The sequence below is a fragment of the Hippocampus guttulatus genome, chromosome 6 (assembly GCF_054856545.1).
Source record: "Hippocampus guttulatus isolate MCC_2025c chromosome 6, RoL_Hgut_1.0, whole genome shotgun sequence".
Lineage (NCBI taxonomy): Eukaryota > Metazoa > Chordata > Actinopteri > Syngnathiformes > Syngnathidae > Hippocampus > Hippocampus guttulatus.
In genome coordinates this window covers 8,142,796-8,167,289 of record NC_141266.1, presented here as the reverse complement: position 1 = coordinate 8,167,289, position 24,494 = coordinate 8,142,796, and the positions used below count along the sequence as shown (strand labels likewise).

Sequence of the window (24,494 nt, the reverse complement as noted above, 5' to 3'; positions counted from 1 at the left end):
CAGGGCTGATAATTTGTTATGGATCTTATTACCAAGCGTCACTATACGACAAGAAATGCCCAAATGAGCTATGCGTTAATCGTTCAGAATAATGTACATGTTAATAATGGCTTTTATGCATACCTGGTGTTTGGACACACTGGTTTATCTTTTTCAGTAGAGTTGTTCGACCAGTTATTTGCTTTGTATATGGATACAGTGAACTCAACATACTATTCAAACTGAATAGAAAACAAAAAGAATCACATCTTGCGTATGTAAACATCCACAAAGCTGAGCCATTTAGCTTGATGTTAACTTGAATGGCATCTATAATATGGTGCTTTATAGAGAAGTTCTCCTACAAGTTCCACTTGATTTCTAGGCAAGCCATACCCCACTGCAATACGACTGACTGCTGCATCCAGACGGAACTGCCTGGAACTCTAGTTGTATTCATAAGAACATCACAATATACAGTATATTAATCTGTCTGTCTTACACTGCCTTCAGGTGGTCAAGGCAGGCAGACCAGAGAGAGCAGCACAGTGGCCATTTAATTGATGTAGAGTGACAAAAACCGTTTCATCCAGCCATCTATCCATATTCTACTGTTCATTCGGGGTCGGGCAGCGGGGGCAACTGCTTTTGTAGGGAAGCCCAGACTTCTCCCCAGCTACTTGTTCCAGCTCTTCCCGGGGGATCCCGAGGCATCCCCAGTGCCTCCAACGTGTCCCGGGTCGTCCACGGGGCCTCCTGCCGGTGGGACATGCCCAGAACACCTCACCAGGGAGGCATCCAGGAGTCATCCTAATCAGATGCCCGAGCCACCACATCTGGCTCCTCTCAACGTGGAGAAGAAGTGGGTCGACTCTGAGCCCCTCCCGGATGACCGACCTTCTCACCTTATTTCTAAGGGAGAGCCTGGACACCCTGCGGAAGAAACTCATATTGGCCACTTGTATCCCGGATCTCGTTCTTTCGGTCACAACCCATAGCTCGTGACCATGGGTAAGGGTAGGAACCTTGATCGCAGCAGACATTCTTCACCGTTTCCGTTTCCATTCCATCTCATCAAAGGTAAGAGTGAATACAAAATGTATTATTTTTAACAGATTTTCATGCAACAAATGCACGTTCGGATGTTCAGCGAGTCAACTCCCAGTCATTGAAGCTTTCCTTCACCCAAAAGTCTGATTAAATAGCAGGATTGTGTCACAAAGGGCATTTGGTGTAAAAATGAAAAACTACACTCACTGTGGCCACTCCTAACACATTGCCTGTCCAGTCAATCAAGGTTTAGATTGGGCAGTTTTTGACTGACATATGCCATGTGTCGAATGTATGGGTGTTGTTCCTGATCTGGGCAGATGAGCTTCTGATCATTTGCAGTTTACAGAGAAGCTTCTGTGGGAGTCCAGAGGAGTGAGTTGCGATGATGTAGTTTGGAGGCTCAAGTGGCTTGGATAAGGATGGCTGTGCTGGTGGACAGTGACACTTGATAATATAGCAAGGCTGAAAATAGATGGAGGAAGTTGCGTGTTACTAATATTGTCTTAGACTGAATATGTGCCATCCAGAATCAAACCTGGATTCTCTCCCTGATATGCACGATTGTCATTATGAAGGAAAAAAACTGTGAGTTTCTTGTCAATGAGGTCATCTCAGTTTTATTGCTGTTAATTTTGAGGAAGATGCATTGCTCTGTGTCACTTGCCAAACAATGGAGCTGAGTATGGTATCTGGTGAACGTGTCCAAGGGGTAAGAGTTAAATAGACGTTTAATGAATGGGATCTGAAAGCTTCCGCATCTGTTGTCTCAACAACCCATCCATCCATCCATTTTCGGATCCGCTTATCCTCACAAGGGTCGTGGGGCATGCTGGAGCCAATCCCAGCTGTCTTCGGGCAGTAGGCGGGGGACACCCTGAACCGGTTGCTCGCCAATCGCAGGGCACCCAGAGACGAACAATATCTGCGCGCACACTCACACTTCAGGACAATTTAGAGTGTTCCATTAACCTATGGTGCTTTTTTTTGGAATGTGGGAGGAAACCCGAGTACCCGGAGAAAACCCACGCAGGCACGGGGAGAACATGCAAACCCCACACAGGAAGGCCGGAGCCGGAATCCACACCTGCACCTCTGCACTGTGAGGCCGATGTGCTAACCGATTGACCGCCGGGCCGCCCATCTCAACAACCCTTAAAACCAAATCAACTTTGAATATTTCAAAGCACATAAATACACCCCTACAAAATGGCAGCAACAAATCATGATGAACGCATAAATTGTGTAGGAATGCAATTATATCGTGGCATGCTTTCCACAGTAGCAGCACGGCAAGATTCTGTTGGATTTATATCTCCTTTCATCGAGGTAGATTTATGAAACCACGCAACCAGGGCAGCCATTTGCACGCTCAATTTAATGTCGATGGCTAACCAAAAACCCCAGCTGTGGTGCCGTCATTTCATAAATGTTCCAGAATAAAAGAGTCTGTTTAAAAGCACTCTGGTTACATTTTAATGAGCACAATTCGGCACAAACAAGCTGTGGAAATGTTGCACTCTCCAATTTTGTTCATTAGAGTAAAACACATTACAAGAGATCCTCTCTTGTAAGACCATCAGAAGCACAAAGAACATCTGCTTTGAAATATCCGTGCTTGTGCACTATCCTCCATTCCATTCAAATTCAAACATAATTTGCTATGTTCAGATTACATTTTAATAGAAGTTTTAATTACGCTCCCGCGTTGTATACAAATGTTTGATATGGCCTCAGGGAATCTACGATGGAAACCGACATTAAAAATTCACAAATAAAGCTACGACAGGAAGGAGCAATCTCTGCCAGTTACATGGATTTTCTCCAGCGCTTTATGGTTCAATCAGCAGTTTAGAAGGAGAAAAATGAGTAGTTTCGTATTCAGCAAAAAACGCGAATGTGATTTAGCGGCTTTGAATTTCCAGAGAGCAACCTATTAGAGTCATTTTGAGCATATCCGTGTCATCTGCTGTGCTGACGCAGCTCCCACAAGACAAAGTGCTGGCTTGGTTTAATCATCTTCTCACCCACACTATATGATGATCACACACTGAGGAGACAAGTTGATGCTGGATGCAGCACCGTGACGGCATTCAATCCTCATTTTTTTGTTCTCTGACATGTAATATGTCGACTAGCAATATCTATGATCGCAAAATTACTCTCTTATGGCATTATTTCACCAGTAATGGCCGAAATAGGTTTGCTATTTTAGCACCAACATGCCACAGTCATGATGACAATGCACAACAACCTTGACCATCCTGGCAAACAGTGGCTATGCAGCCACGGATGCGACCTTTTGAAGCTTTGGCCAAAACTAACCTACTTATTTAAACTTTTGTTGGATGACAATGAGACATAGAGAAAAATACCGTTCGAATATTTCATGAACTGAAGTTTGAATCTCATCTCTCTGTGTGATTAAAACTGAGTTGGTGTGAGATTTCTCAAACTTTTCACCTCAATATAAACATTCGCACATGGAAGTGTCAGTATCTCTACTGACTAGAAGAACTCAAGTTGAATTAGTTTTACTGGTTAAATGGCAGGCATACTTGATGTGACTTGAAGTGGTATGTTATTGTTTGGTTCCGATATAGGATTTTTAAAATTCATCAATACATAAAAGATCAAAAGAAAATAACCCTTCATTTCATGTTTGAGGAAAAATACTACAGTATATCAGAACACATATCGGTATCAGAATATAACATTACCTATATTGGGTTTTTGGAAAAAAAAAATGTCCATATCGATCGAGCACGATTTACAGCCATATAAAAATGAAGTACCGGTACATCCAGAGTTAATTTTACAGACTAATAAACTCTTGATAGTAAAAGGGTTCGGACTCCATGCTCTGAAAATATACTATATTTTCTATCCAAGGGCAAGTTTCTCTCCTAGTGAACCCTCCATCCTGATATTGAGTAAGCAATGTAACCATTTGTCCCTGACAGAAACTCTCCAGAAATTGATTGAAACATGTACTGTTTGCTACCACAAGATAGATTAAAAATAGAAAATGACAGACAGGGAAATAGGGCCATAACTGGGCTTATAAAACATGTCTGAATGATGTATTTACGCACAACTGATGGATAACCAGCTGTCACAGCTATAAATAAACATGCATGTATAGCTTTTGTATGCATTTTGGATTAAGTCACCAAATCGCTAGTCAATCTCTATCTAAATGGTCTACTTTGCCCATGTAAGAAAAACAACATTGTGCTGACCTTTTGGTGCTGAACATGGTACTGGCAGTGTCTTCCTTGTCTTCCTTGTGGCTTTCAAGGTGGTCTATACTTGATGTTGTCTTTTCAAACCTGCAGGACACACACGCACACACACACGCACACACACACACACACACACACACACACACACACACACACACACACACACACGCAGATGCACATGCACACATACAGGAGAGAAGAATATAGCAGTGAGATTCACAGCATCACAGTGATGTCGCCTTTAGGTTTTCGGTGCGTGACTCTGCCATGCTGACCTCAGCAAACTCCATGAGCAGGCCTCCATCAGAGCTATTTCAATTGACTGGCCACAAGAGGAGGCTTCGTTTTTGTTTTTTTTGCAGTTTGTCACAACAGCCTTTATTAACATTAAAATTCTCGTTGACTGTAAAGCTCAGCACAAATAAGCAATTGCTATCCAACTGTTAAAATCAATTCGCTTGTGACTGTATCATGCATGCTAGTAGGTGGCACAGTCTTACAAACTAAATAACACCTTTGCTGTACCTCTAACTAAGAGCCACAAGGTAGCCAGTGCCCTTTTTTGGAAAGGTTATCAGAGACCGTAGAGTAAAAGAAGACAGGATTCAATAATTAATGGGCAGGGCAACACAGGCCTCACTTCTCACCTTCTCCTGTCTATAATGAGATGAGTAGATGGCCACGGGGAAGGAAAGGAGAATTTGGGTCAATAAAATGCCCGGCTCAGACTCATCTAACTTCATGTCAACGCATGTGTTGCATGCACACGCCTGCATGTGTATACACATTATGCCATTTACTAACCCGACTGCATAGAGTTGGCTTTTTTTCCTACGCAGCCTGGGAGCAGAGGAACCAAGGCAAAAGGTAAACAAAGTAGCTTGACACTGGAGACATCGGATCATTTAAGGAAACTGTATGTGAATACAGAGGCATTCGGAAATGTGGCTCCCATGATTATTTAGAAGGGATACGAGGCTTGTAATATTCATAAATAGTAACATGAATAGAGCCATCTGTTATTTTCATGATTCTACTGTCTAATGTCATGATGTATGTAATTCATATCAGAATTAGTAGGATGAGGGACTTTGAAGCCGAACTCCGCGATAAAAAGGAAAGTACAGTTATAAATCCCATCAAATAGGAACAATAACACAAAGATATAAAATCTCGCTATAAAAATATAGTAGGCATATGAAAAATGGGTCAGTGACATACATTTCCAATTCAATAAACTGATTTTGTTATTCAATATCAAGAAAGCTTCAGAGACCAATATATGGATATGACCGACACACAATAAGTAGAGCAAAAATTGTTGAGTGTTCAGAGCTTTAAAGCCGACACCCAGAGTGCTTTTGAGAACTAAGCCGGATCACAGGAAAAATAAATGTTCAAGTGCTCAGGGTTCACACTACCAAGACAAATTCTGAACATGCGTTCTGTAATCATTTTGTAAAATATGGTAGCACAGTGACAGATTGGTAAAATGATCAAGTAGCATGCCTGCAGACAGAAAAAAATCAAATAATGCATGTACATACATATATTCCCCCCTCTTGGTTTCCTTCCGAGTGTTACTTTGAAACATGAAAATGCTTTTGCAAGCTGTCACGCTCAAGCCAAAGCCAAGTCGACCACTTTCACACCTCAGCTAAAGGCCATTCAAGTGTTTGAGGAGAGCAATTTTGAGGTAAGAACAAGTTCTGGGATGAAGTGAAGTTACTGCTGCGGTGTCGAAAATCTATGCAAGCATTGAAATTAGAATACAGATTCAGAAATGGTCACTCTTACCAGAAATGGCACCAAAATGTAATTTTCTGCAGTTAGCATGTGGACGGAAGGGCAAAACAACTTTATTTTTCAAAAATGCCGATTCTCATATGGACAGGGAGCAGGTAAAGAGGCCTACAAATGATGCAGTTACTGGGTTGCATATTCTAATCCTCCTAAAATAATGGCCTAAATCGCATTTTGTCCCCCATTTTATTTTTTGCCTTCAATGTGAGTGGATTGGACCGTGTCAACTTCTATCTGTATGGTAAAACAACCTTGTTTGAGGATGTTTTTCCTGCCGAGCTTCATTAAGCGAGCCTTGTGTTTCTGTTTAATTGTCTCTGGGCGTGCAGTGCATGCTGACAGACCCCATCAGCATCCAAGCATACGATGGATTGAGGCAAATCACTCCGACAGACACAGGGAAAGTAGGTAGGTAGCTTCTGGCGGATGTGAAACATCAATGACACATGGGTGGTGAGTTCAGGCCGAAGCAGATTCAAGATGAAGGCTGACTGATTTCACATCGGAATAAGATGAGCCTAGCAGGTGGCCATCATATGACAAAGCACGCGCGCGTGCGAGCCCGCTCAATGTATTGCATTTTTTTCATTGCAGCAAGGTCTTTGGTATTTTTTGCAGCCATTGCGTTTTGTGAATAACAAACAAGAGAAGGAAAACTTTGAAATATCTGCTGATCTTCTGGCTGGAAAAGATCCAAACGGTGAGCTGTTGAAGGGGGGTTATTGATCAGGGCCCGGATTAGCTGGCCGGGCAAGGAGTACAAAGCAAAGGAAAGGAAACATAACACGGTGCATTAGGTCATGGTCAGTATATTGTAGATGGAGTACTAACTTTCGAGAGAAGGAGCAGTCCTTCTCCGTTTGCATCCACAACAGTGAAACCATGTTGTAAAGTTGAACAATGACCGACAAGTCGTGGTAGGTAAAGCCGAAGGATGATTTTAGAGGTCACGTGGTCATGTGACTCTTACACAATATGACTACACAGCACTTAAAAGGATAATTCAGCAATTATTTTGTGATGGATGGATAGCAATGAAATTGACGTTCTAAGTCTCGAACAAAATCAATCATGGTATGGTGCTTCCAAGATGAATAAATGATGTGTTGTCGCTGTAAATAATGAAAATGAAGTTGCTCTTTGAATCCAAATGTGCCTCAAAGAACTAAAGAGAACAATGAATATGTGACGTGTTTTAATTCAGCCAAAAATGATGCGCACATTCAGCAACTGCAGTGGCATTTCAATCTGTGCAGCGCTGCAGTAATATGACTCATCTGCTCTCCACTAGCGTCCCCGTGCTCTGTCCTTTGTCAGCACCTAGCCATTGTTTACATCTGCCTTCAGTCTCTCATCTCCTCTTTGTCCACTACTAATTTTCTCGGCTATGTCTGATGGCCTACACAAAGCCAGATTGCCACTGCTTTTGCAGTAATAGGTTCTCATGTTAGCGCGGAAGGAAATGCAAAGCCATTTTGAAAATGGTCAGTCAATTACTGGACTTGGATGAAACACCATCAGCCATCAGTATTGACATGTGAAAGATCCTATCTTGTAAGTGACATCTCTAGCCTTGTGACATGTCAGCATGCAGTTTGGCTTTTTTTTTTGTGATTTATTTTCAACATTGGTGTCCTTATTTGGTTGTTTCCCATGAAGTCCACTTTGGCTCGAACGACAGATGTTGTGATCTGACACTGATGCACCTTGCCCTTGGAATTCACAATTCATTTCTTTGGAGGTTGTTCTGGGTTCTTTAGTTACCATTTTTATTATCCGTTGACGACAGTCCCGTGGAGCTTAAATTTCTGAATATGTGAAACTGCATTCACAGGGACATGAAACTGCTCGGAGATGGCATTGTAGCCTCGCTTGGCTGACGTCACCTGCGATGCTAATTAATTGGTTGAACGTGTCCCTGGCCCATAGTCAAATTATTTTAAAGATTTTCTCTGGGTACCATCATTTTTGTTCAGACCCATTTTGACAGTCGTCTCTGTGGGCAAATAAAGAAAACAATTTGGCATTCAGGTGGTGGATGGATTCCAGCAGTGAGGTATGTTGACGTGGGTCATGTCCTTTCAGTTCTTCGATTTGCGCCAAATACCGCACCTTAGCCTTGACGTTTAGCTTGCTCTAATATTGTCTCACTACGTTCTCCTTTAATGGATGCCTTCCATGCATTTTTTTTTGTTTCGGTATTTATGAGAAAGGTTCAAGTTTGCAGAAGCTGTGAGTGCACGCTTAACAGGAAACACTTGATTGCCACAATAATGTCTATAACGCATCGATTTTACAGTACATACCACTTGACCTCCTTTGGGTTGCGAGTGAGCTTGAGATGACTTTAGGCAAGCGGTGGAGAACACCCTGTACTGGTCACCGGTCAACCGTATGGATTTCGCTGAGCCCTTTCATTTGCATATTATCTTTATGTCCAAAAATGAGACCACAGAAGAACATGTGAGAAGTGTAGAGCAAAATTGTACCACAGCCATTTAATATGGTTGTCGAATGAATGTATTTTTATGACTATGGACACAAGCTCTGCTTCTGAGTTAGGTTAGGGCACCGCTTCAAACTCAAGGCCCGGGGGCCAGATCTGGCCCGCCACATCATTTGATGTGGCCCGCGAAAGCAAATCAAACATGTTTACTTCTATGATGCTTGCTAAACTTTGAACCAACATTTCAAATTCTCATATGTATTAGACAAGAGAGCTATTGTAAGTTTTCTTGTAACCAAAACCCTCATTAATGTAACTTAAACTACAGTGGAATAAACCATTATTCTTGACTTCCTTATATGGTTTCACAGTCAACATTGGTGTCCTTAAACTCTCCAAGGGAACCGGGAACTATGATGTGGCCCGCGACAAAAAATGAGTTTGACACCCCTGGGTTAGGGTGACTTACATGTTCTTGAAGCCAGACTGCAGATGTAACCTGTAAAACCAAGCTGATATGCCCTTTTTGTCTTCAATATCTTTATCTTTAAAGGAAACCAGATAGAAGAGAAATCCTATAACTTGGAATCTTCAACTGTTGATGAACTTTTAAGCTAGGCGTATTTGTGTGAAAAGAAAACGCCCCCTCTCTAATCCACCATGGGATTTGCTTTCATGCCTCACTATACACAACATTTACGTCAGTGCTTACTGTACTGTGGATTTCAAACTGGGCCATCATACTAGGGAACCGAAACACCAAAAACAAAAACAAAAAAAACATTCAACATTATCTTCCTGAAACCCCTTTTGGGTTTTTCTGTGTGGTGTAGTCTCCTCCATATTGCATCACAATAAAGCTCGGAAGACTGCAGCTGCCTGAAACACCACAGATAAAATATGATAAATTTACATTAATCTGATAACCAAGATTTTTTGTTCTCTCCATATTTTCCCTTTATTCTGTGAAGTCCTTTTATATTGGGAGTAATATGCTCTTTGATCCTACAACAACAATAACAACACCATGGGTAATTTGTTGTTGTTGTTGTTAAGCTTCATTTAACTAGGTTAAAAACTCACTGAGGTTGACAATCTCTTTTGCAAGAGTGACCAAGCTAAGAGGCTATAGCACATAAGCGTGCAGGACAATACAACAGCATCACCAAAAAAAAAAAAAAACATCGAAAACATACATCTCAGATGAAGCGATGACAACCACTACCGCTTTGTTCTAATTTGACCAACTAAAATTCAAAAGAGTTTGGAGACACCAGCCCTCGAACGCCAAGATCAATTTGCAGCTGATTCAAGTCAGAGGGAACACAGAACTGAAAAGCTTTTTTTCCCATATCTCAGTCCTGACTCTGGGAAACGACAGGAGCCAATGATCCTCGGAACGAAGGCGATTATCGCTTCTTTGTTTGAGCAGAACATGTACAGTAATTGTAAGAAAAGACCAAGTAGTGATTTTCAAGTAGTGACATTCACAAACGCAACAGGTTGTACTATTTACTTAATGACGACCAGTACAAAAGGTCTTGTGGCATGCAGACACGGCATGAGATCGGGGGTCACTGCGATTACGATGACAAGTTGCAAGAGGTTGCTGATGGAATGGTGGGGAAAAATGACAAAGAGACATTACAGTGTGACGTGTGCACTCAGGAAAGTTTATTTAAACTATAAGTAGAAAACCTAAAGCAAGAGCCAAAACTACACGCAACATCCTTCACACAGACATAGCGGGACGAGTCAGTCAGAGGCGAGGCAACTCAGTGCGCCAATAACACCCAGATGGCCGCAAAAAAAAAAAAAAAAATAGGGCCCCAAATGAGAAAGGGGAATCTTTGTTCGGTATGAGATAAATAGCCCACCTATTTGGTGTTCTATCCAGATAGTGGAAAAAGTGCAAAAACACAGGTTATTAAAGTTTGTGGTAAGCACAGGAAAACACAAACATCCATGAGTGATGATGAGGACCTGGGACAGAACTGGGCAATCCAATATGGACCAAACCGCAGTGTGAGCCGGCGAGGTCATACAGGGTCAGGGCCGGAAAATTAAGTGAGCAGCCAGACACAAACCCATGAAACACAACAAAAACAAATGGCACCTGAAGTGAGTGACCAAACACATACAGATGAATGTGAACAAAGATGGCATCCTTGCAGAGAGAGAAAGAAACCAGGGGATTTCATTGAATACAGATGTGGTAGGAAGGTGAGAAAAATGATCACGTTGATGATTTTTATTGTTTAATGTGTGCCATAACCTCATCTAACGCAATGGGTTGATGCGATGGATGATGAGATGCAGTCGCTAAGAGACAATACATTTGCAATGATCAGCTTACAACAATGGGGTGTGGATGAGCGTGTGCACGTCAAAGCGTTAAAAAGGGCTATGACTAATACGAAGGAGGTTATGTTGCAAAGGTATATAGCCAAAAGATGAGTGTCGATTAGATTTTCAACCACGATGAGCATGATTAGCATTCGAGTGTTAAATGCAAAAAGCGGTACGAAACAACCCGATGTGACATCCAATGGATGGCAAGGCAGCATACTTGAAGGCCCCAGTTGACTGTGAAAATGATCTTGAACAGCCAGAGGGCTGTGAAGTCAAATCAAGCACGGGAGACAAATTGGTGTGTAAGTTACAAAAGTCGGCTTGAATGGACTAAAAAAGCCCAGGCAGAAATTGGAACAAAATGCTGCATGAATAGCTGGGCAAACAACACATTTGGCCAAAACCTAATTGATCATTGTGTTTCCACATAAGTAAACAATGGTGAGAAAGTGATCATAAGAATTATGTGTTGATGAATTCATTATCGCTGCAAACATGTCAAAGCGTCCTTAAGCAAGCTACTGAACCCCGACTTGCTCCTGGTCCTCCCTGATGGTCCTCCCATCAGTCGATGAATGAGGTAACAGTGGAAAGTGCTTCGAGTACCTGAGGTAGCAAAGCGCTCCACAAACGACTGAACAATTTGAGAGCAAATGAGGATGTTCATTTTCTAATCAAGTTCTTGTTTCTTCCACACTGTCAGACAAATCAGGTCGTATCATTACTGCAATATATTTTTGGTTTATTGAGCCTGGAAATGGTCATATGTGATATTACTGTTGCTTGGTACCACTCAGCCAACAGAGAGTTTAGTTATTTTTCTGGGTTTAGGTGTTGGTAATGTTGCGATTGTCAGGCAATGATTTGTCATGATTTGGCCTAGTGGGACTGGCAATGATCTGAAAAAAGCTTTAAGGCACAGGTGTCAAACTCGAGGCCCGGGGGCAGATCTGGCCCGTCACATCATTTTATGGGGCCCGCGAAAGCAATTAACTTCCATGATGCTGATTAAAATTTGGGCCAACATTTCACATTCAATTAAGAAACAATTACGAAAGATATTGTAAGCTTTTTCTTGTGACCAAACCTCTCATTACAGTAACTTACACAACAGTTGAATAAACCGTTACTCTTGACACTTTTTCTCTGGTTTCAGTCAGAACGACCCTTCAAGGGAAAAAGTAACTAAAATGTGGCCCGCTAGAAAAATGAGTTTGACACCCCTGCTTTAGGGAATTGCCAAACCCTATGAAATCATCAGATAGTGGATTAGGCCAATTCCAATTTACATCACAAATTAAGACAATTTATACAGGAGAGAAAGCATTTCATAGGTCTTAAGGCACCACTCTCTGCTGAGAGATGTCACTAGCACGCCACAACGGTAACGTGAAGAGAAGTAAAATAGTAAAAAGCTTGCTTTGATTGAATATTTGGAAACACGTTATTTGGTGTGGATGTTGAATCTTCACCAAATTCATCGTCTTTACACTTGCAATATTTATTTTTTGGTTTTAATTGTCATTGGTGAACAAAATACACATTCATTTCTTTGTTATGTGTGATCATGTTCAAATATTTTGGTTTTTTTTTCCATACATGAGCACGCAGATTTTATTGAATTTTTTTTTACTGATCATCCAAATGAGTGTTTTCCTCGCCTCTTGTTTATCCTATCGACTTCTTGATACTGACCATGCGTTTGTTTCTTTGTGAGTTCAAGTACTGTTGTGCAATTTTTCTTCAAATACAACCATCCTGCTTAAGCGTTACTGATGCAGGTTGTCGGCAGATGAACCTACAGCATGCAGTCGCTCATGGCAAGGTATTGTATGTAGGGAAGCTGGCACACTGTCACATCATGTTAAAAGACATGTACACCAGTGGGCTGGGGACTTATCTCTACTGAGTCTTTTTTGGCACGCTAAAAGCTGACAGAAGAAAATGCCAGAGGAGTGTCAAGATTAAAAAAAACAAAAAAACATGACCCTTGCTTTGAGTCAGCTTTTCAGCACTGTCCTTAAGTGGAACCAAAACAAACTTCCAAAACAAAACATCAGGGATGTTTAACTATGCCATCCGCATAGTCCTCTTCAGTGGGATTCTTTTGAAGCCACGTCACTCACATTGCAGAGACAGAATTCGCCTAGTTGGTTGACAGCTCCATGACAAATTTCTGCCTCTATATTTCTGCAAATTGTCATCCAATAGATGTCGTACCCTTCATGGTCAATCGTTGAGTTGATAAAATAAGCAGCACGACTCAAAGAGAAACCACGTTTGCAAGTATTTACCAGTACATCTGTATTGATACACACGTTAGCCCTCATTAGCAAGAATAATAGAAAGGCCAGGATTGATTTGAGTCAAGAGAGAAGGAAAAAGAAAATATTGGGAAAAAAATTGGACTGATAAGACAAAGATTAAACAATGTGATGAGAATGCTGAAAGGAAAAAAAAGGAACTGCTCATGATGCTGAAGATAGAGGCACATACAGTACATCTGTGAAAGGGACTGGAGGTGATGTGACTGCTTGCGCTTATATTGCCGATTGTACGGGTGCCCCCATAAATCTCCAGAGATAGGAAAAATAATGCATTCCAAACATTTATGGTTTTTACTTTTTTTGGGGGGGGGGGGATATTTCAGACAACACAGAAAATGCATTTGAATAATGAGCAACAAATTGAAATAATCATCCTGGTGGTCAAGAAACGTTTTTTCCCTTATGTACAGAGACTCATTATACTTCACTGATGGCACCAGCAAAACAAACTCTGAAGTCTTCAGAAACATTGTGTCGGACAATTTAAAGACAGATGCAACTAAACTGACAGGAGGATCCTTGATCATGCAGAAAGATGATGATCCAAAACGCACTTGCCAAAACAGTCAAGGGGTTCAACCAGGGTAACGTTAAACAAGCAAGCTGCAAGGAAAGCCTGGCAGGAAAAAAGTGCAAGCAAACAAACAAACAAAATGATCATCACTTCAGTGTATCTGTACCAATACATGTTCACCTTTTGTAACACTATTATCCTGAAGTCAGGCATGTCCACCGTCTGGCTTGTGGTCTATTTGCAGCACCCAATCTGTATATTAACAGCCTGATTTGTACTTCTTATGTTTGACATTGGGTTGGTCGAGCTGAGCGGTATGATGATACATATCATGAAGACGATAGAAATGTTTTTGGTGAAGATTCACGTCATTTGCCATTTATAGCAAACGGGGAAGAATAAGAACGACAGAGGAAATGTGTGGGACGGTCAAATGCTTTCATGCTACCATGTTTGTTCCACACACAGTAGCCATCGGATGGCCGACTGAACAATCACCCATGGACGTGACTCATGAGATATAGTCATCATAGATTACAATCTTAAAGTGCAAAATTAAATTTCAGAGTCAATGAAAATGAATGATTAACAAGATGGGTGAATGCAAATATTGAATGCAGCTACTTTGGGAAAGGATTAACGAACAACAACAAACCTATAATTATTAATAACTATTCACAGAAAAGGGCACTTCAAGACATGCTTGATACTCCTTCAAACTACACAAGGCTAGACATAAATGGGTTCCACTCGCAGTCTGCTCGTCTTGTTATCCAATTTTGAACAGATATATAGCAGGCAATTTCATAAATGTCTGGAGATGAAAGTATACGAAAAATGTGACACGCATAGTGAAACAGGGAATGTTTTGATTTTAAGGGTGTCGGGAGGCGCAGCCTCGAAAATTAAATGTATATTAACATTAAGGATAAGTGGTTCCCAAAATTAATGGATATTGTGAAGTGAATGCTCATCTTTTTTTTTAGGCCTCTTATGAAGATTGATGTCTACATTTGTGCAAAACGATGTTGGCTACTGTGCCTCTTCTGTTTATATTGATGATTTTATATAGCAGAACTAATGGATGCATTTCTCATTTGATACAGGTCTGTTTAAAGGGGAAGTGAACCCAAACATCTTCTTCACGATACTAATTTCTGTTCAGTCCCACTCGTCTAAACGCGGCATTCAGATTAACACTGTATTCGTGGAATAGGAGTTCAGCAGCAAAATCCACTCACTCCTTTTCAGCCATCTCAGCGGGGGACGTTTTTGCCATTTTATGCTCACGGCCCAGGTAACAACCAACCATGTCTCGGCTTCAGAAAACAGGCGAGCCTTTGTCATGTAGAATATAATATGACTGTCAAGAAAAATTGGGGGTTGAGTTCCCCTTTCATGTCTTTTCAAAATAAAGTGCGAAAAGCTTAGCAATCATCATGTGTTGTATTTTTTTAATAGAATAATTGAACATACTGTATATCATGGTATATAGTTTTCGTTTTCGTGGCCTACATTGTGATAGATCATGTTTTCCCTATCGCCCAGCTCTATTGAGGGGTGCATCTCTTTACAAGGCAGGAGAAATGAGTAAGAAGAGGTGTGGTAACATGTCAACAAAGTAATGTTACGATTCGCAGGGAAAACGAAGTCAAGAGGAGGACCGACTGTTTGATATTCAACAGACGTGTTCTGATTGGGGTTTTATGCTGCCGATTCCGAGACTGATCCTCCATGAGTGAGATCGGCCAATACCGATTCCGATCACGTGGCTAAGCTGCACATTTTTTGAGTTTTAGAGAGGCTCACTAACAATGATATCATTGATTAATCTGTGAATTATTCTTTCGATTAATTAATTGATGATTCCGATTAAAAAAAAAATCAATCCCGTTATTATACAACCACAGGACACTATTTCGAATTGACAGTGCAGAAAACGCAAAGATATGTTATGATTCAGTTCGTGGTTTGATCTGTGACGTGCAGTGTGAAGGAGAAGGGGACGCTAGACTGCACACACGCTCGTCTCTAGTTGGCTGCAGGCTGCAAAGTACAAGCCGCGTGTCAGTGGTTTTTGTGATCGGCCATGAAAGGCACTGACCGACACATGCCACTCATGTACTTTTCCACAGAAATCACTCAATCACGATCATAGACTGATCAATCGAAGGACATTGAATATTGGTCTAATATTCAAAGACTCCATGGGGAAAAAAAAAGGAATCTGTGTCAAGGCGGTCGTCTGCGATCATTGGTTATATTCTTTGTATTTTGTACAGTAAATCTTATTTCAAAGGATGGGCCAAAAACAATTGATGCACTTTGCATGATTCTTATGTAATTTATTAGGTTAGGTAGAAATGGGCAAATTTAATTCGGTTATTTACAATCCGAGGGAGCAATCTCGTTCTTTGGAAGAGCAAGCAAGCAAGAGGGTCGGGAAGCTCTGCTGTTGCGTCTCCTTTGTTTATGTTACAGGGCTCTCGACTAACCATTTGTTCTGTCTGTTGCACTGGTGCGTCCAACTTTTTGTCTTGGCTGGGGCAGCGCGAAAGTGAGTTGGACCCAAAAGCAGAAAGTTAGGCAGTCAACAACTAGATTGACAGCTCAATTCAATTTTTGCTGTGTTAAATATATATATATTTTTAAATGCCACAACCATCAGCACGATGCGTTTTTCATCTCATCTTGTGGGAATGGTAAAATATATTTCGGTGAGTAACTTCATGTGACAGTGCCTCACTAAAAAGCTTCTGAATAATATGCAGTGGGAAAACGCAACAGAAGAACAATATTAGTGTCCACAGACAGTAACCACACTTCTAACTGTGTTGATGTGATTCTTCTTGTTGATGAGTGCAGGGACGGCTCCATTCGAGTGGGATCCAGAGCCCGCCGGCCCTTCCAAAATCTTGGATTTTGCCTTATCCCATTGCAAGGAGACACATTGTAGAAAAGTGACTGGAAAAGACCCACAACAACCTCGTTGGATTGACAGTAATTTGCGGTGCAACAATTAATCGATAAATTGGTCATCTAATCGATGATCAACTATTTTGATCATCAATAAATCTTTTAGATGTCGATTACCGGTAACTGAAAATTGTCCAAATCCGCAGATTTTCAGTCTCCCAAGAGTAATTGTTTTACTTATTTCTGTAGCCCCCCCCCCCCCCCCCCCAATAAAAGCAAAACGATCTTTATGTTTGATCAAAGTAAGACCTTGGCAAAAATCTGCTTGTACATGGGAAAAGAGTCAAGAATCAAAATGTTCTGACCTGGTGCGGACCAAGGCAGTCATTTTTTTAAAAATGTCCTGTTTTGGAATAAAGGAATGAAATGTGATTTTTAATCCAATTTATTGAAAATGAAATAATGAACTGATTCATTGATTTCCAATAATCGTCAGTTGCAGCCCAAGATATAATTATAAGCACAGGAGGCTTTCTGTGGTTACATTTTCGCACCTCAATCTTCAAGTTATGCATGAGCTCAAGAAAGGTAAAAAACAAAGTAGCAACTCTTTTTCCAGGTCATAGTAGAGGAATTTGATTGACATTTGAGCAGGGCTATGCAAGAATGAATTGATCACTATCAAATGAATCAAAATGATTTTTTATCAGTGATGAATGGTTTAGATACCTTTTTAAATTAAAATTGACCACACATCAGATGAATTGTCTTTGTTTAGAATTTGTTAAATTTGGAAAACAATGATCAACATTTTTTGCGTAGTTTCAGGCCCAGTGACGGAAAAACAATTAATGGTTGATCACAACATTCTTCTCCGTGGTGTCAAATAGAGAAGACCTTGATTTTCATTGAATTTCCATGTACAGAGATTTTTAAATGTTGTTCTGGTCAGGCTGCTATGTAACATGGGCCAAATAAGAGGGTAGGGCGGTTTGTTGTTCTGCTCAAGGCAGGGGGAGGAGACACGAAGAGGGGTCACTGGATTGGGTTCCTGGAGCTTAGCGTGGCAAATCCTCAGTAATCCTTCAACTTGTTCCATGGCTACGTTTACTGTATGTAGGTAAAGCCAATACACACTCGGATTGCTTCACAAAATACGGTAAGCTCCAACTGCCACTTTTCCTCCCTTCACATACTTCACCTGCTCAGTATTTAAGAGGACAGCTGAGGATACTTATCCTTCTCACGTCTCTTTTGAGATAATCGTTAGACAACAGGATAACAGTGAGGGAAACAAGCTAAAGCAGGGACAAACCAGAGAAAGGGGAACCAACCAAACATTCCACTGGGTAGTACTACACAAGGGAAGCCTGGAGCGAGTCACGTCTCCGTCAGAAGATATAGTCACAGCCTCCTTTGAATGCAACGCAAAATGTACAAGGGAGGCCCTGTGGCCATCAACAACAGTGATTGACTTCAACGCCGTACGCACACACAAAAAAAGTAAATATATAAATAAAAACAGTGTGTTCTGATTGATATTCCTGCTAAATCTTGACCAAGATCCCAAGTTAACGTGAGCCCCTAAGGCAGTGCTACCCAACCTGTACTGAGCACAGGCACATATTTTAAGTTCCAAAAAAGTAATAAATGAATAAATAATCACACGACACACCACCAGACAGAGTTCTTCTTTCTGTCATTCTAAGTTGCTGGCATAAATAGAGGGACAAAGATACATTAGTTGTTAGTAATAAACAATTTCCTCACCATTTAAGTGAAATTTGAAAAGTTCTCTCGACACACCCTTAGAGCTCTCATGGCACACTAATGTGCCCCGGCACACCGGTTGGGAATCACTGTCTTAAGGCATAGTGGAAGCATGCCTTTGCTGAAAGCGGTAACACTTATTTACAACTGGATTCCTGGAATCACATGCCGTAGCAGTGCAGTGCAGGTTATTAAATCACACCACAGCCCGTTTTATGATCCTATTGCAGTCTTGTTGATGGAAGACCCTTTGTCTCCATATGAGGCTCTCAATCTCGAGGGTTTCTGATTTCCCACAAATTTTCAAAATATATATATAAATAAATAGTAGCACTCAATATTTAGGATAAGAGTGTCCAATCTGTGAAAATAAAAGATTTATGTTGTTTACTTGGCTGTAAAAGCCTCCTTGGAAAGAGCTTGGATGTTTAAATCACCAGGGATGGCAATGGTTAGTGATGAAAAAAGCGGAAAGGGGCGTGGCCTGGACGGGGCGACCAATCACAACAAGTAAGACATCATACACGTCCAATCGCAGGGCTGTTTACAATCGGAAGATGGAAAGACTGATCGGGAGGGCTCGTGAAAACTCGACGATAAGGTACCTGACCTCCCCCTAAAATTTTCTCAACGGATTTAGACGATTCACAAAAATGATCAATTTAAGAAATAAAACGGCGGATTTCCGCATATCCGCGGAAAATTGCCATCCCTGAATCACGTACACTTAAGATTGAACACTTTGGGTGGTTTCCTCTGACCCCGATAGACCATACACTGAAGAATCTAGATTTGAAATTCACAATGTCTCACTGCGGCCCAAATAAGAACAATTAACAATTTGCTGGGTTTAATATTCCCAGGTTAGTCCACATTCAGTACATAGAACTGAACTACTGCTCTTACTCACAACCACTGATAGACCCTTCATAAAAGGTCAAACCACAACAGTGCAATGTTAAACCACTTGGCTCGACATCATTTAAGGGTATGAATATATGAAAAATTTGTAATGTCTTCCAAAAAGCATAGTTAAGAGAAAAAACAGCCTTTTCGGGCATCAAGTCAGTTGTGTTTTGTGCACACGTGCATGTGTGTGTATCTGCATGTATGCACTCAAGTGATTGATTGCAACAAAGATAAATGTAATGGTGGTAGCTCTTAATACTTGGTACAGTGCCCCAGAAATTACGAGCCAATCAAAAGAGGAGCATGTGGGTTTCCATAAACACATCTTAAGATCAATGCCAATATTGAAAATGTATCGTCAAGCAGTGAAGGAGATGAAAAAAACGAAACTATCCTCTCATTGTCAATAAAAAGACAAACAAACAAACATAACTGGGTGTAGATAAATAAGAGGACGGCTGTTGAGCAGTTTCCGCTGGCCAATGAACACTTAGGATGAGCGCTAAAGAGTTTGCATGTGGTAGCAATAATGCTAATCTGTCATAAATTGGCCGCAGGCACAAAACTCCGATCCATCACACAACAGCATTGCTGGAGTTCAAGCTAAGTCGCAGCAACAGTGGTAATTGGCCATACAAATAAATGTTCTGCCATAGCGACATGTTAGTCACATTGAGAATGTGGAACACGAACTGGGGAAGTAAAACAGCTTAAAGTGCTAATGAGAGAGTCCCTAAACTACAGACTCAGGGTAGCCACATGGTAGTCAAATATCAACCATATATGGTTATTCGAGATGCACCAAAAATGTGCTCACAAATGTTCCAAAGGTGCATTTTTTTGGTTTTCAACCCAAAGACTTATCACCGAAATGTTAATGTATACTGTTCATGTATAAAGGATAGTGTTTTCATCGTTTTGAACAAAAGAACATTTTCCTGCAGTAGGCACTTTTGCACATTTGTAATAAAACAATATTTTTCTGTGTAAGCTGATGCAAGTTAAGCAAATCCCTCAGAGGAAAAAAAATATTTTAATTTGATCTTTCTATTGGTACTTTTTCCAAATGAAAAATTACAATTACTTTACCACCATATCGTGTAGTCCTACTTGAAAAATACAAAAGAGGAAACAGCTTTATTCGGCAACACCTCAATGAATTCGAATTTTGAAATACCGTTGATGCAATAATGTCTTCTCTGTAAATAATAGCGAGTTTCCTAGGCTCCAATATCAATGCATCAAGGAATCAATAACAGGGCAGGGTGAGGGATTAATGAATTCCAGGACCATGAATAATATAATCACGAAATTTGTCATTGATGTTATCGAGAGCATGTGTGTGTGTGTGTGTGTGTGGAATAAATTAATCTATTTCAGCATGAATGTTGCATAACTGTTAGATGTAAATATCTTTATGAGTTAACATTTTATATTAAATTGTTGCATGGATGTGTGTAAATTCGGATGGATGGCCCATATTGTCAGTCAATGTTGCACACTGATCCTGACTGAACCAGTCGTGCATGAAAAAGAGACAACGCGAAAGGGCAACAAACTTGCTCTGATCTGAGCTCAACAACCTTATCATGCAGACCAGCTAAGGATTTTTTTATTTGGATGTGCAATAAACGACTACGGAGACATTATAGGGACTTTCCTCATCTTCCCCGTGAGGCGCATCAGTAATGGCTTTAGCAACATACGACTTCACAGCAGGGATTTTTGGGCAGACCCTAATGACTCAGTTCATTAAATCTCCCTTCCTCAGAGCTTTCCAGTTGCTGAGATGTGAAGTTTCTACTCCCACATAAAGGCATGCTGATTGCTATATGCAATTAGATCAAAAACTATGGTGACTGATGGTGTCGTGGTACATTGGTCTGACTTCTTCGTCTCTTTATGTAGATAAAGCTTAATTTAAATGAAAAAAAAACATGCAAGTAATAAAAAGACCATATCCCCAAATTTGGTATGGTTATCTTATTTTGATATTTTTGTTTACTTTCCAGTGTATACGAGATATTTAGTCTTTCCGTTGACAAGACTCCATTTTGATATTTTCTTTTACAAAATGCACAATAGTTATACGCGTGACTCGCTGGTCAAATTTTCTCTCATTTCAAAGAAAATCAGATAATACATATTTATATTTACCTACAGGTACATATATTTTTGTTCTTTTCACAATAATTTTTGGACTTTGCAAACACCCCATCATACATTCTAATAGCTGCACTAAATAGTAGTTGATAAATTGGATAAATGTCCATTTCATCATTGCACCTGGACACGTTGACCCACGAAAATTTCTAGCGTACTGTACCAAACTAGGGGGCCGCATGGTGGCGGATTGGTTAGCACGCCGGCCTCACAGTGCAGAGGAGCAAGGTTCAATTCCGACTCCGGCCTTCCTGTTTGGAGTTTGCATGTTCTCCTCATGCCTGTGTGGGTTTTCTCCGGGTACTCTACTTTCCGCCCTCATTCCAAAAACATGCATGGCAGGCTAATGGAACAATCTAAATTGTCCCTAGGTGTAATTGTGAGCACGAATGGTTGTTCGTCTATGTGTGCCCTGCGATTGGCTGGCAACCGGTTCAGGGTGTCCCACGCCTACTGCCCAAAGAGGGCTGGGATAGGCTCCAGAATGCCTGTGACCCTCGTAAAGTAAAGCAGATTAAGAAATGGATGGATGGATGATAATAATAATAATAATAAATAATAATACTACTGCACGGCCATTGTGAGGATAAGCGGATCAGAAAATGGATGGATAATAATAATAATCATCATAACGCTCCAAAAACGCTAAGAGGAAGCCTGCTTTTTTGTTTCTAAATCTCTTGTAAGTCATAAGAGGACATTCAAATAGTAAGGCAGCAGATAAAAGAACTAAGTTTCCCTTTACAAGTAGTACAACTACATTTCAGCAGGAGACATCAGCATCCAGTTGTTTATAATATTCTGACTGGTGAGCTGTGGACCGGCTGGCTGCACGGAAACACAACACTTTACAAACATGAAATCTTTATAAGGAAACCGGTGATGACTACACAAGGCAGCGAATAGCGGCGGCGGAGAGGAGGAGTACTGTACTTACTTTCAGAACGACGTGAAACGATCGCGAAGTAAACATCATCGGCGTTATTAAATGTTGCATCCGTTATTCGTGGAATAGATCAAGAATGCCTGCAAAATACAAACAGTCAGACATGCGGAGTCATTTGACCTTCTATCAACAGAAAGTACCACCGGCGAGACAGAGGATGGGGGAGGAGCGGGCCAAACCAAAAGGGCGTCCGGGCAAGCAAAGGGGTGGTCGGTATTTGTCATCCCGGTACTGTACTGATGAATATTCATGTATAGGTAAATAAGTGACTTAATACATTACTACAATATTAAAATATATATTTAAATTAAACAGGTATTTCAAAAAATACAATACTTAGAGAAATGAAATAGCCACATGTTTCTTCAATGAAAATTAATTATACTGTATACTCTTGTCAGGGTTACCCAAACTAAGCTTACATGGAATCTCTGGTACTGGTTGCCCGTGGCAATCACACTTAAAAATCACGTTAAAAAAGGTTAGGGAACTCCAGTTCCTCAATAGCCATATCCTGCCTGTTTTAGATCCCTCCCCACTCCAACACACCTGATTCAATTGTTCATGATCGTTTCAGGCCTGTACAGAGCTTCCAGATGAGCTGGTCAATGTAGTATAAAAAATGAAATATCTAGCATGTACTTTGCACATAATGTATGGACGTATTTTGTCCATATTCAATATTACATTTGCATCAGGAACTATGTGGTCCAAAGTGGCCTCTCAGTTACCCTACTGAAAAATTGTGGCCCCCTCTGGCATTAAAGTTGCTCGCCCTTGCTTAACAGGAATTCAGCCCAAAATTTCAAGCAGCTAACCTGCAAAAAAATCATACAGTATATTTTCATAATCCATCCATCCATCCATTCTCTGATCTGCTTATTCTCATAGGGGTCGCGGGGTGTACTTGGAGCCTATTCCCAGCTGTCTTCGGGCAGTTGGTGGGGTACACCCTGAACAAGTTGCAGGCCAATCGCGGGGTACACAGAGATGAACAACCATTCACGCTCACAATCATATCTAGGGACAATTTAGAGTGTTCCATTAATCTGCCACGCATGTTTTTGGAATGTGGGAGGAAACCAGAGTACCTGGAGAAAACCCACGCAGGTATGGGGAGAACATGTAAACTCCACACAGGAAGGCCGGAGCCGGAATCGAACCCTACACCTCTGCACTGTGAGGCCGATGTGCTCACCAGTTGACCACCGGGCCACCTATTTTTATAATACAATACTTATCTTGAGTTTATACTGGTATGAACCACCAAGTATCCATTGCAAATGATGCCAAAGGCTAAAAGCAGAGAATACATGTCTGGTTACATTGAAAACAATAGGACTTCATGCCCACTGAGTTGCAAACTTGATTTCGTTAGTATAAATGCAGACTTGTTAGTTCATTGATTGATGGGGCACTTCAGCAGTGTGGGGCTAAAATCAATGAGCACTGCTCTGGAGCCTGAAGACTGAGGGTGAAAGGGTGAGTCCATAAAGTCAGCAATACTTCTTGCTTGAAACACCCCTGGGCTCAGGCATATGTAAATGGAGGACACATTGTATTTCTTATTAAATAACTTGCTGTACTTTCATGGGGGGTAGTTTGTGCCTTTCAGTTATTGTATAAAACCCGGGTAACACCCCAACGATATTATATTGAGATCCTCCACAGCACAAACAGAAGATACTGTAGGATTTTTTTTTTTGTATTCCCAACCTTTGAACATAAATGAGAATGCAGGAACATTTCAGCATCAAACCCCCAATCTTTCAGGTGGATTTATCAAATCCAAACCAACATCCTGTCACATGTGAATGCCCAAGCAGTATTTTGGTGAAACCCAAGTGTGGAGTCAGTTGAGACATCCAGTTAACCTACTCTAAGTGATACAATATATACACAACAAGAAAATGGCATTTCAGTGATGATGAATGCATTCTGAATTGTTCTCCAAAATTGTCCTCTTGGTGTTATAGGTTCTTGCAGAGCAAAAGTGAGCTCTGCTCTGCAAAAAGGGGTCAGAGAGTAAAAGTAGCATGCATGTGAGAAATATCTAAATAACACATTACAATTT

General features: G+C 40.8%; 2 protein-coding genes across 4 annotated transcripts in view; one reads left to right on the top strand and one right to left on the bottom strand.

Annotated features, from left to right (window-relative positions):
* oxr1a (oxidation resistance 1a) overlaps positions 1–22,552 on the bottom strand; it is a 154,266-nt gene extending 131,714 nt beyond the window's left edge. The window contains exons 1-2 of the mRNA XM_086114347.1: positions 22,412–22,552; positions 4,272–4,361 (exon numbers count right to left, since the gene is read on the bottom strand). Coding sequence (XP_085970473.1) covers positions 4,272–4,288 — 17 coding nt within the window. The 5' untranslated portion in view covers positions 4,289–4,361; positions 22,412–22,552. The remainder of the gene's footprint in view (positions 1–4,271; positions 4,362–22,411) is intronic.
* LOC147203421 (uncharacterized) overlaps positions 17,729–24,494 on the top strand; it is a 33,820-nt gene continuing 27,054 nt past the window's right edge. For all 3 annotated transcript variants that reach the window (XR_015101260.1, XM_086114355.1, XM_086114354.1), the window contains exon 1: positions 17,729–17,791. The gene's annotated coding sequence lies outside the window, so the exon portion shown is untranslated. The remainder of the gene's footprint in view (positions 17,792–24,494) is intronic.